Source organism: Haliotis rubra, unplaced genomic scaffold, assembly GCF_003918875.1.
Source record: "Haliotis rubra isolate DU_JTF1 unplaced genomic scaffold, ASM391887v1 Scf103, whole genome shotgun sequence".
Lineage (NCBI taxonomy): Eukaryota > Metazoa > Mollusca > Gastropoda > Lepetellida > Haliotidae > Haliotis > Haliotis rubra.
Genome location: NW_025764926.1, coordinates 2,137,021 through 2,151,207, shown reverse-complemented (window position 1 = coordinate 2,151,207; position 14,187 = coordinate 2,137,021). Strand labels below are relative to the sequence as shown.

The following is a 14,187-nucleotide window of genomic DNA, read 5'->3' as shown; positions in this document are numbered from 1 at the left end:
GCCTAACCCTCGTATTCCCAAAGGTCTAAGGTATTATTGGAATCACAATTGCACAACATGTTGCCACCTTAGAGTAAAAGGCCATCCATGTCTCCTTTCATCAGGAACTTGGCTGACATTGTTGAGAAAGCATTGCCCATAGCATACTCACTCCTATCCTACCCCAATAAAAAAAAGCTAAATATCATCAGGAAAGTCGTTGCTATTTTTTATCTTCGGTACCAGCTTCCAATTACAAGTGTCAATACCTATCATACGTTATGTGTGACTTTGTACATACTAACGACAATAAATATTCCACAGTCAGTAGTGATCAATGGCATTCCTAACAATGGCATTCCCAGCAATATTCAAGCAGTATTTGCATCCATTTCACATGTAGAATGATTATGTAGGATATAAAGAGAGACCAGAATGCATGATATGATAAGTACAAGTAGAAGTATGAGAAATATGCCACGATTAACAGCTGATGAGAGAGAAGAGCCATTGGGATGGTGCCGATGGGGTCGACATACAATGATGTTACGAACGCCCTCGGATGCCACCGTATCACGGTTATAAGACTTATTCAGGGCTTCAGACAGAATGGGGTCACCGTAGACAGACCAAGAAATGGACGTCCACGCATCACAACGCCAGCTGTAAATAGGTACCTCCGTCATTAACGAAGGAGGGTAACGTTTCTTTGGGCGTTTAGTGTATTTCTTTCAGCTATTTAGGCTTATCAATTTGATTATTGTGAACCCGGACCTTTACAGGGCTGCATTCTTTAATGGATTTACAATTCGATTGTACAACCGACTCTGCTATTAATAAAGATTTCTTATGGACGTGGAAAGGTATTTGTTGTTGCTGCTTACAATGTTTCAAAATTTTTTTTTAAAATGAAATAAACCTCGAAAAACGTGAAATACAATGTCTCTAGGTTTTACCCACCCATTCGCCAATACCCGAACACCCGAAATTCATTATTCGGGGGACATGCTGCATGTCCTGTTTTATGAAAAATGAAATAGTGTTCTTATTCACCGACCTAAATATCCCCACTCTTGACTCAGGTCCAACCACAACCCTTCAATACTTAACCTTTCGTTCCCTAACAAGTATTCGCACATTACACTGCCGATTATGCTTACAATCATATACCTGAGCTTTGAACGTCTATCACATGCATTGGTGTATTTTTTCAAATTCACCTGACTGTTCACACCAGGTGATAAGGCGTGTCGGTCCATATCTTATTATTAACCACCAAAGGCTGGAGTGAGGCAGGGAGACATGCTCCGTCTTATACTTTTAGTGTGTTGCGTCGGCACTTTGTTTGCTGAAAAAGTTCGCTACGATGGGTAAGGATTTTCACATTATAATCATTTAAAAGTAGAATAATTTCAAAGTTTCATGTGATATTTACAACGTATGGGTCTGCGCGGATTACATTTGCCATAATAATGTATGTTTTCGTTGTCAGGAGGGGATCATTTCGCAGCTAATTAATTCATGCCAGAACTCAACGGATCGACGTTTGCAGATTTGTCACCCCCACTAGTGGGTTTCACTTGAGCGCCTGACCCGGACTTGGCTTTCATTTCAAGCTGACCCGTTATGGTTTAACTGTATAAACTGACCAGGGTGATGTTTACCCAATCTCACAAACTTTTCTCTTATTCGCTTGTGACTGTAATGTCGTCTTATCTATCAATACAGGCACAAAGTTATTCGGGTGACACCCGACAATGAAGCTGAGTTCCATCAACTCGAACAATTTCAACAATACTTGGAGAAGAAAAGAGTGAGTTGATATTGATCATTATTATTATTATTTATGTTACACGGCAGGCCAATGTTTTATACGAAATTACATCATTAAAATATTGTGTACAATGTAGCTTGTGATTAATTTATCATGATTAAAGTTGCAAGATCACTGATGCAACGTGAAGGACTTATATGTACTACAAATAAGCACTGGCCAGAGTCGTAAAATATTTGTGTCTGAAACATTTAAGTAATTAAAAAAGCATAAGTTAGGTTTCATTAAATAGAAATGTTTGATCTCTGCACTTGTGGTAGAAGTCATAAGAGTTTGATTAAATAAGGTTATTAGTTTCAAGAGAATCAATAAACGCGCATTTTAAATACGGAAACTGTATCGTGCAATGTCAGTCAAATGATATCTCGGCTTTTGTCAAATCTAAAACGTGTGTTCGATTTTTATTCTATGGGTCCTGTACTATTTTCAGTGGGTCAGACAGACATCTGAAACCAGGACCCAATGCCCTGTTACATTACACCATTCACGAACAATGAACCACAAATAGTGATTAATATCTCTGTTGCTAGAGGCAGTATAATAATGATTGGACAAATCAATTTGTTTGTTTTGCATTTGATATAAAATTAAACACATGGTTTATCTCACACAACGTATTGTATTAAGTACGAAAATGACACCATGTTATTGTAAACCTAAAACTTTATGTATGCCAACTTAGGTTGACATATGGCACAGAAGCTCCGGACCCGGTTCTCACCTCGACTTCCGATTGGGACCGGATATGAGCTACATATTGGACTCCCTGCGACTGAAGCCACATGTTCTCATTCCTAATGTGCAGGACTATATTAACTATGAACAGAAACTCAACACAATATCCAAACACACTGTAGGAGCTGGGTTTGACTACGGTGTATATCATGATCTCGACGAGGTACGTGTTCCAAATTACGAAAACAGGAACGCCATCTGTCTTTTAGAGCAGCCTGGAATTGTTATTTTAACTTTTCTTGATGTCACTTTCTCGACATGCTTGTAGGAATAGGTGACTAACGGGATTGGGTGGTCAGGCTCGCTGACTTGGTTGACACCTGTCATCGTATCGAATTGCGTAGATCGATGCTCATGCTGTTGATCACTGGATTGTCTGGTCCAGACTCGATCATTTACAGATCGTCGCCATATAGCTGTAATGTTGCTGAGCGCGGCATTAAACAATTACCAAACCAAATCACTTTCTCGAAATTAGGGAAACACTGCAAAAATCTAGTTTGGCATCGGAATGTGCGTTTGAAAGACTATGCGTGCAAGCATGTTTGCTGTTTACAAAAAACCGAGGCCGTGACATATTTCCATTAAGTATACCATGGATTTTCTTTCATTAAAGATCCATTTTCGTTACTATTATTGGAGACGTTTCCGTAAGCATATAAATGATATAATTTATAAACACATCGGTTTCATGAAGTAAGAAATGTTATTTTCTGTCTTTTTCAGATCATGGACTGGATGAAAGACATCGTTTCTCAGTATTCTGATATAGCTCAGACGTTCCCTATCACCCAGTCGTTTGAAGGCCGCCAGTTGAATGGAATCAAGGTGATGCATAACCCTCAACTGTAAAACACAACGCTAACACATATGTCATTACAGTGCTTGTTGAAGCTCAATAAAGGTCCAATAAAGACTGTTTAGGCAACAAATATATATGATTCAACATGTATTCTTGACATGCTAAGTTGTAAATCGCATCGACAGTGCTTTCAGCGCCTTGATCAAGCACTAGTTGCGTTTATGTGCGCTATATAAATATCCTATAATAATAATAATAATGTTGTGAAATTTACACAATACGTTTTAGGGATGAGTGAGTGAATATGTTTTTAGCAATAGTCCAGCAATAAGACGGAATTGGGCTTCACATTGTACAGATTTGAGGAACCCAGTCCTTTGGCGAGACGAGCGAACGGTTCAAACAGTACATTACCGGACCAACTTTATTGGGGATATGGTGTTCGGATGATACATAATTATTTATGCACTTGACAGTCTTCAGCAATCCAAGTTTGTCATAAGATGCGACTAATGGGATTTGGTGGTCAGGCTCGCTGACTTGGTTGATATGTCATCGTATCCCATGCTGTTGATCGAAGCTCAATAGACATGCTCTTGATTACTAGATTGTTTGGTCCAGACTCGATTATTTACAAACCGCCGCCATATATCCGGAATATTGCTGAGTGCGGCGTAAAACAACAAAGAAAGAAAGAATAAACCAATATACAAATGTTTTTTTTTTATTTCTATACTCTATTATTAAAGACAGTGAGGTTTTCTGTTAATGATCCAGTTTTAACTTTTTGTTGTAACACAAGTGTTTTCTACTTAAGGGAATTCCAATGTCACGAATTGGGTCTTCATTCATTTCACTATTGTTCGTTCGCTTCCTTAACTTGACAGGAATACTGACATTTTTAGTGACTGTATGAATGTGTAGATTTCAGTGGACTCTCGCCCAGGAAAACAAGGAATATGGCTGGAGGGAGGCATCCACGCCAGAGAATGGATCTCAACTGCCACAGTGATATACATGACAGGACAGGTGCGTATATATCTTTATTACCCACGTGGTCAACGTATGGGTAGTACTAATCTCGTACGTCACACGAGTATCGTATCGCGTTGACCTGTGTCGTAACGACTTGACCTGAGATTCTAACTATTTGATTGGATAACCGATGACCTCTCAATTAGGTCACGTTGTGACGAAACTACTTTTTCATTCATAACAAACACGTGAATTCATTCATTCTACAACTTAGATGCATTGTAGGAATGTAAACATTGCGAACGTTGCCGTGTCGCTGTTTAATGGTGAGTCGAACTGAGACATTATATCCGTCGAAAAACATAAACGCAATGTTTCCACCAGTGATGTTAGCCGAGTGAAGCAGTTGCAAACCAAGAAACGGGGTGCTACGGATTACTTTACTGTAGGAGGCTGTACGAGAGGCGATGACAACTGGCATGCATCGTGACGTCGGTTACCAAGGGGACAGACGAGAATGGCGCAGTGACGTCAATACAGTGTAACGTCATGCAAAAGTGTACTTCAGAACAAAATTCTTCCGCCATAACAATAGCAAAAATACGCTAATTGGTCAATTCAATGCATATAAGACGTGGGTAATATATAAAATAGCACACTCGGTCTCATTACATACGAATTATACGAAACGAGTGTCCTTCCTATACGAAACGAGTGTCCTTCCTATGGTATCTGACCGAGCGAAAGCGAGGTCAGAAACCATAGGAAGGTCACGCGTTTCGTATAATTCGTATGTAATGAGACCGAGTGTGGTATTTTCTATATGATATGTTTATTTTACTTATATTTAGTACATGACAGGACACGTGCGAATATGTATAATGTGTATATTTTACTCATATGGTGCACTGGATAGGATTTGCTTACATGCGTATAGCCTGTGTATTTAATTCACAGCCAACTGCAGTTTTAATTCAAAGGGACCACTATATTTAGTTCCTTGTAATCATAGTTCGTGATAGTTTGACGAAAATATACAGCAAGTGTCGGGAAACAAATATACCACTGTTCGTTATATTCGTCAGTTTCTTTTAAGCGTTTTCGTTAAAGTTTACTGTATGTAATATATGGTTGTTGGAGAATACATACATGTCCACTAACTCACGAAGCTTCTGCTCATACACACAACAAAACAAGGCGTGTAATTCAAGCATTGAGGCACATGTTTGATGAGTCCCGTATCGAAACGCTTCCGGCTACAGGGTTATTGATCTAACGGTAAAACAAGAAAACAGTCAGTCTGGTACAGGTAACGCGGGCATAGATAAAACGTTGCTTTCGTCCAGGTAGAACGTAACCATCGTCTACGTAAAACTTTAATATCGTTCACTTTTAACGTAACCACATGAATCGTAAACGTAAAACGTTACTCTCGTTCACGTTTAACGTAACCCTCGTACAGGTAAAACGTTGCTCTCGTTCACGTTTACCGTAACCCTCGTAAGGTAAAATGTAAATCACTTTCACGTTTAACGTAACTAGGGTACAGGTAAAATGTTACTCTCGTTCACGTTTAATGTAACCCTGGTACAGGTAAAATGTTAATCTCGTTCACGTTTAACGTAACCCTGGTACAGGTAAAATGTTACTCTCGTTCACGTTTAACGTAACCCTGGTACAGGTAAAATGTTACTCTCGTTCACGTTTAACGTAACCCTAGTACAGGTAAAATGTTACTCTCGTTCACGTTTAACGTGACCCTCGTACAGGTAAAACGTTAATCTCGTTCACGTTTAACGTAACCCTCGTGCAGGTAAAACATTAACGAGAGAACGTTACTCTCGTTCACGTACAGCTTTACCCTCGTGCAGTTAAAACATCACTCTCATCTAGGTAAAACGTAACTATTGTCGAAATGTCATAGACGTTTCTGTGTAGATTCTAATAAATGACAATTGTTTATCAGCGGTTTACACCTACATCAATACAAGTGTGTCATTCATACTAGTATTTCAATAACTGTAAACTATGCATGTACTGTACAGTACTGTGGTTCACCTCTGTGTCATTTCTGTATCAGCTTCTAGAACAAAATGGGAAAAACCCGGATGTGACGGCAGCTCTCAAAGCCTTTGACATTTACATCGTCCCCGTCGTCAACGTCGACGGTTACGAATACACCCGAACAACCGTAAGTTATTTTTAGATTCCAATAAGGCGACAACTTCAACATGTACAAAATAGCAAGAAGAATATACCTTTAAACTGTTTTTGTCTATCGTAAAAATTCCATAAGTATATGTTTGATGAACGTCGCATTAACTGACGTTGAACCGACGGCTAAAACTGATAAAATGACTGGGTTCCAAAGGATAAGTTTGATTTCTTTTCTAGCCATGATAAATTTACATTTTAATTTATTAACACTATACTGAAAATTTCATCTTCAATTTAATCTATTGTTTTGAAACATGAACATATTTCTCATTTATGACAGGTGGAATCGGTAGTAACGATATTCCCACCGGTGTCACGAACATCGATTTATCGCTTTATCTTCTTGGATTATGTTTATTTTTCTGTGGCCTCCCATCAGACACTTGATTATTCTCGAACCCTATTCAGGACCGGATGTGGAGGAAGACGAGAAGCAAGCGTGACGGTCAGAAATGTGTCGGGGTTGATCCTAACAGAAACTGGGACTTCCACTGGTGCGGTAGGTTTTGTGCTGGATACTGAAGCTGGTTTGTGTTTTTGGTTTGGTTGTTGTTTAACGCCGCACTAGCCCAGCTATAAGGCAGCGGTATGTAAATAATCGAGTCTGACAATCCAGTGATCAATGGCACGAGCATCGATCTACGCAATTGTATACGATGACAAGTGTCAACCAAGTCAGCGAGTCTGACCACCCAATCCCGTTAGTCGCCTCTTACGACAAGCATGGGTTACTGAAGATTATAGCTAAAATACATGGAATTGTCATGAAACGGCCCTCCTATTATCAGATATCTGCGGGCCGCTGCAAATGATATTGGACCGCTCAACCTTAACGACGGGCCACTATCAGTTCTGTTGTCAAGTGACGTCATAGTGGGTGCGTGGGCTTACGGTTCATTCGACATTAATTGGCTTTCGACTGGCAGATATTCTGGGTCAAACAAGTCAAAGCAACCCGAATTCCCGCTTTGAATAGCGGTAATATTGGCTTTCTTGTTGGTGCTAACCTTAACAATTGCACTATTAAGGCTGTTGATGGACCAAAACCGAACACTGACATAGTTTGACATGTTGTAGGCTATGGTATTCTCAAAGGCCAAGGTCGAATATCGTCACTTTCTGTTGTGACGTCACTTGAATTGTTCGATGACGTAATTGCATTGGGCAGTCAACCCCCTCAGAAGTTGATTTGGGTAAACTTACAGGCAAATTTCTTCATTGTTTCCTTTTTCTTTTCAACACAAATTCCATGTATTTTAGCAATAATAACGGCAATACTATTTTTGAGGGCATTATCAGTTGCAGAAGCCCTCGGGCTTTTTCAACTGCCCTCCTTCGTCGGGCAGTTAATGGAAGACCTCGGGCTTCTGTAAATGATAATGCCCTCAAAAATAGCATTACCCTTATATCAATTCTAACCCGGATCTTCACGGGTCTTTATGGAAGTATGTCACGGCCTCAGGCACAGACGAAGATTCACTTTCAAAGGCACATTCCGATGCCAAACTATATTTGTACATTGTTTCCCTAATTTCGGGAAAAGGAAATCAAGGCAAGGGAAAATAACCCTGATACAATTCCAGGTTACTACAATGACAGATGGCGTTCCTGTTTTCGTTATTTGGAACACGTACCTCGTCGAGGTCACGATATACACCGTTGTCAAACCCAGCTCCTACAGGGTGTTTGGACATTGTGTTGAGTTTCTGTTCATAGTTAATGTAGTCCTGCACATTAGGAATGAGAACATGTGACTTCAGTCGCAGGGAGTCCAATATGTAGCTCATATCCGGTCCAAACCGGAAGTCGAGGTGAGAACCGGGTCCACAGCATCACTGCCACAGGCTAATTTGCATATCACGTGACCGGACTTTTCTCTTGTTTGTAAACAAACGCGCATATTCATAATAAGAAGAGACTGGCCTTACGAAGCTTTTCGGCGCGCTCTTCACAATGTTTTACAGTGTTACATATATATTCTTCCACAACTACGACAGTAAGGTTTATGACAATACATATTTAGATATCAAGCTGGCTGCATCGTTTGCGCTTCGTCGGCTTCGATGACAGCACGTGAAGCCGTACAACTTATGCAAACAAATCGAAATAGTGTTACATGTTTTAGGATATTTCTCAGTGAAACTAAACCATTCTATCAAAGATGTTTAATTAGATGTGTAGAGTCGTCAAAAATAGAGTTAAGAAACATTATATTGAATGGACGATGCAAGATGTGACGAATCGTCACATCTTTCTGGCCTGTGGCAGAGGTACTTTGCTGGCTGGCCGCATGGAACTCTGGGTAGGAGTGTGAACCGTGCTATATGTCAACCTAAGTTTGCATATATAAAGTTTAAAGGTGTACAATAACATGGCGTCATTTTGGTACCTAATACAATACATATTGTATAGCACCCAATCCCGTTAGTCGCCTTTTAGGACAAGCATGGGTTACTGAAGACCAATGCTAACCCGGACCTTCACGCGTCTGCTGCTTCATGTGTATCGCTACATGGAATATCCATACTTGTGCGTGATGAAAAATGTTTACAGTAGAGAATAGAATTTAGTATCTCCACTAAACTTACTGTCACTCGGTTGAATGCAAATACCAATGACTGCCCAATCAAGATTGATTTTTATTCTGTTGAAATGCCGCAAAATCGAAATTTACTATGGTCCATTTAGGAGATAAACCTAGTGTGTTTAGAAATCAGAGACATGCTTTTCTGAATTGATGGCGAATAAATTTCAATTGGAACCGAACGCGTAGCGTACACTATGTTTTAAGTACGGAGGTCAAGTCATCTAAGGCGATGCTGGGCATCCCTGTAGTGTTCCTGGCACATGTGATCGGGTTCCGATCCTACATACGCCCTGCTAAACGTGTATTTCATCAACATACCCATGGCTGGTTGGGGAGTGGGTAGCCTAGTAGTTAAAGTGTTCGCTCGTGACGCTGAAGACCCGGGTTCAATTCTCCACATGGGTACAATGTGTGAAGTCCATTTCTGGTGCCCGCCGCCGTGATATTGCTGGAATATAGAATGTTGCTAAAAGGGCGTACTCACACACTTGGGGGCGGGATTTCCCGGGCGGTAAATTACCTCGAGCTTTAGGTCCACCTATCTGACATACAGTGATGAAACTGATATATTGTTCAAAGTGGTGTTACACCAACCTCATTCACTCATTCATCTCGACATTTTCAGAGGTGCCAGGTGCGAGCACTGACCCCTGCTCTGATTCCTACTGTGGTCCATCGGCGTTCTCTGAGAAGGTGGTCGGCGGCATCGCCAACTACATTCAGAACGAAACCGTCAACATCGTTGGATTTATTGACTTCCACAGCTTCTCTCAGTTGTGGATGACACCTTGGGCATACACCACTGATTTGCCTAAAGATGCTGAAGCACAGGTGCGTCACCGTTTGTACTGAATTGTCCTGCATGTGATTCGAACCTTTAGAGAGTGTGAGTGGAGCATCAACTGTCTTATTTTTCCTTCTCAAAAGTTAAAAAAAACCGGTTGGCTGACCAGTTGGCACACAGACACGAAACGAACGCACGCACACGCGCACGCAGATACACTGTTAGACACAAGTCATACTTAAATTATACACACACACACACACACACACACCAAAACATAATATAGTCAAAAAAGAAACTTCACAAAATGTAATTTGAAAATAATGAATAATTTTCTCTGATGATACATCTATGTATCCGAATTTGGATCCCTATCTTTCGACTCTATGAAAACGTAAGCAAAACCCACTCAAACCCATCCATTCGTCGTGCAAATGACGTAAGTGCCAAATCAGGTTTTGCACGTGCAGTCGATCACGTGATCTTCGTATCGAAGTTTTCTTCATATGCACGTGTTTGCATTGGCCTCAAGAATTGAAAAAACACTTTTAAACTACAGTTCTAACGGTACTTGAAATGCAACGATTGTCAAATGTGCATCGTGAACGTGCCGTTGGCATGTTGCAAGCGGGAAGAACAGTTATTGACGTCGCAATGGGATGCAGCCGTCGTACTGTGTATGACTTGCGAGGTTGTCCACAACAAACTGGCACCACTTCTGATCGCCCAAGGTCGGGTCGTCCACGTGTGACGTCACGAGCAGAAGACCGTCAAATCGTCCTACATCACCTACGTGACAGATTCCTGCCGGCTACACGAACCAGGGCTGAGATATTTAAAGGTCGACTGTCCTCACAGACCATTCGAAATCGGTTGCGGGCTGCCAATCTCCATTCTCGACGTCCGTATCCTGGGCCAATATTGACGCCGTTTCATCAACGTCAACGTGTGCTGTGGGCCCAACGTCACCTCCGATGGACCCAGAGAGACTGGAATCGAGTCGTCTTTAGCGATGAATCCAGGTTTACCCTCAGATTCGCGGACGGCGGGCATAGAGTCTGGAGACAACGTCGTGAACGGTATGCCCAATGTTGTGTACAGGAAGTCGACAGATTCGGGGGCGGAAGTTGCATGGTGTGGGGTGCTTTCTGTGGGAACAACCGTTCCCGACGTCTGGTCATCCGTGGAAACCTCACAGCTGCTACTTACCGCGACCAGGTGCTCACCCTTGAACTCGTTCCTTTCATGGCGGCTCATGGCCCAGGTCTACAGTTCCAGCATGATAATGCTCGGCCGCATACCCCGATGTTGACACGAAATAACCTTCAAAACGCTGGAATCAACGTCATGGACTGGCCATCGAGGTCCCCTGACCTTAATCCAATAGAGCACGTTTGGGATGCACTTGGGAGAAGGCTTCGTGGTCTTAGGAACCAACCTCAGACTTTGCAGGAACTTGGCGCTGCCTTGCAAGAGCAATGGCGCAGAATCCCCAACCACGTGTTCACAAGCATCAGGCAGTCGATGAGGAGACGGTGTTTGGCAGTGGTGAATGCGCGGGGTGGCCATACATGATATTGAACTGAGACATTTCGCATTTATATTCTTGTGAGTTGACAATCTGTATACCCATGTTTTGGAACGGCGGTGTAGCCTAATGGAAGTGATTATGGCACTGTCAGTGTATCGAGTACATCACACAGATCTCAGCAATGAAATAATAACAATTTAACCATCTTACCATCTCTTGTTCTTTTATAGTGCCCTGAAGAAAGAATGTGAAGTTTCTTTTTTGACTCAGTATGTGATAAAAATGCAAAAAGAAAATGCACCAACATAAAAAAACAACCCAAAAACAAACACAACAACAACAAAACTACAACCGGAAAAAAAAAAAAAAAAAAAAAAAAATCAGATCAAGGCCCCAAAAAAAGCGCACACACACTAAAACGCACACATACGTAATTTTAGTTAATTATTAGTTTATGGTTGTATCAGGCTCAGCACAACGGCGGAACAATCACATGATTTCACACGTAGCACTTTTTGTTTTTTACGAATTTCACCTGGGCCTCAATGTGACATGGTTTCGCATCTAAATTCAGGTAGTCGATTGGATAAATGTCAAATGTTCTGGAGGCTCAAGAATTGACATCACTGACACAGACCCAACACAGTTAACGTTACTGTAGAAGAATTTGTTGGGGAGCATAGTTTTGAAAATACACTACTTGCATAATGCATCAGTTTGTATTGTTGCAACACGGTGAAAAAGACAGACTGACGGAACTATTATCTCCGTATCAAACCATCAAAGAAAGTACATCGACATACAAATGTAGCATACATACAAATAATGTTAATACAGTATCTGACAGTCTATGCTAGTAACAATAACCTCATAAAAAAGTACTTATCACAACTTGTGTTCGGTTGTTACAGACATTAATCATTGTGGATAGTGCATACGTATTTTACCATAGTACATACATACTAACATTTGTATAGCGCCGATGTCCAGCTCAACTGCTCAAAGGCGCTTTGTCTTTTCCCTCGATCATTGGATGTCAATCTCAACGGCAGCGCACCGAGTGCATGTGGCTTTCCCATCCTAACGATGTACCCATTCACAGCTGGGTGGACTGGGACACATAGTCACAATACTTTGTCCAAGTTTACTGTACCCGCAACAATTGATGTGGCCACCATCTTGTCATATACCAACGGATTCGTGGGTTCTTTTAAGTGCACAGGGTTGTGTACTGTACACTAGGGGTTGTGACAACACTGAAAGAGTCTGCGCACAAAGTTGACTCCAAGGTTTTAACACCCGGTCACAGGTGGGCTCGATCTCGTCACCTCAAGCTCGCTGGGTCACTAGCCTGGCGCCAGTTCACCCACTACGCCCCCAGTCATCAGTCATAAGGAACATTAATATCTACCGTAATGAATAAAATGAGGTGATAGTAAACCCGAGTTTGGTCTATTTTCACTTCAGAAGGTGACTTCAGCTGCAGCAGTGGATGCCATTGAGGCGGTCCATGGAACCAAGTACAAGTACGGTTCCATTGCCAACATAATATGTACGTATATTACGATCTGTTGACGTATGAGCGGAAGTGTATGCTTATTTAAAATATATTGATAAGGATTCCTTAGTATGTTAGGGTGAATTTGATTTATAGATCGTACATTAAGTGTATCTGCTTTGTGTGTTACTGGTACGTTTGAAAGAGATTCAGATTCATTGACAAGCTATAGCTCGTATCAGGGGACTTTTCAGAGCATTGAGATGTTAACAATATAATACTTAAAATTATGTAGTCGAAGCTCACTTAAGCGGACACTTGCATTTTCTCACATTTTGTCCGTATAAACGAACTTGTTGAAATGACCACGTGTTGTTTTGCTAGATGTGGCTTCCGGAAGTAGTGTGGACTGGACATACGGTGTGGCTGATATCAAGTACTCTGTCGGTGTTGAACTGCGTGACACGGGAAAATATGGATATCTGCTTCCGCCAGACCAAATAGTCCCTTCAGGAGAGGAAACGTTGGCGGGCGTGCTTGCTTATATGAGTAGCATTAACATGTCATAATAAATGTTAATTATACCGAGGCAACTGCTTGTTTTCTTTCATCAGTACAGTGCATTCTGTATTGCATTATTCAAACGTTGGTGGGTCTAAATGGCTGCAAGAATTGTATGATCCCCAGGGGGTAGAGATTGATAATACGATGTGCCGCTGATATTGACATCCAGTGATCGAGGGAAAAACAAACCGCCTGTGTTCAAGCCTAGCTGTATATAAATAGATTATGAAAAAAAAATATATTTGGTGACCTGAATGGGGATTAGTGTCGCGTTTAAGACTGCATTTACATACTGACGTGCACGCACGTGTGTGTGTGCCATTGCACTTGTAAGGACGTATGCCCACCCTTAGTGCCATTATTACTATAGAAGCACATTAGTGCTTCTGTTTGAAATATTTCTAACATCCACGTAGATGATGCGTTGTAGTTATTAATGCTGCTTTGAACGGTATTCCAGTTATATCAGGGCGTGTCTGCTTAATGTGGGAGGAAAGCCCGAAGTAATGCAGGTCTAGTTCCTTTACCACTAACGTCAACATTCACGAGCACTGGTAAATTCTGCCAGAGCGAAACGATTGCCCCAATCTTCCACCTCCATGTCGTTAGACATCAATTTCTTCCCAATATTTCTGTAAACATCCTAATATTGAAAAAAATGTTTATCTAATGAAATGTGAT

The 14,187-nt window shown here is 41.2% G+C and overlaps 1 protein-coding gene across 1 annotated transcript; it reads left to right on the top strand.

Moving 5' to 3' along the window:
• The first annotated feature begins 1,224 nt into the window (after positions 1-1,224).
• Positions 1,225-13,531, top strand: LOC124272747 (carboxypeptidase B-like). Its single transcript, XM_046707953.1, has 10 exons — positions 1,225-1,349; positions 1,708-1,792; positions 2,496-2,711; positions 3,275-3,376; positions 4,275-4,379; positions 6,406-6,516; positions 6,951-7,041; positions 9,755-9,960; positions 12,912-12,996; positions 13,327-13,531. The coding sequence occupies exons 1-10, from the start codon at positions 1,282-1,284 to the stop codon at positions 13,509-13,511; spliced, it is 1,254 nt and encodes a 417-aa protein (XP_046563909.1). The 5' UTR covers positions 1,225-1,281; the 3' UTR covers positions 13,512-13,531.
• The last annotated feature ends 656 nt before the right edge of the window (positions 13,532-14,187 follow it).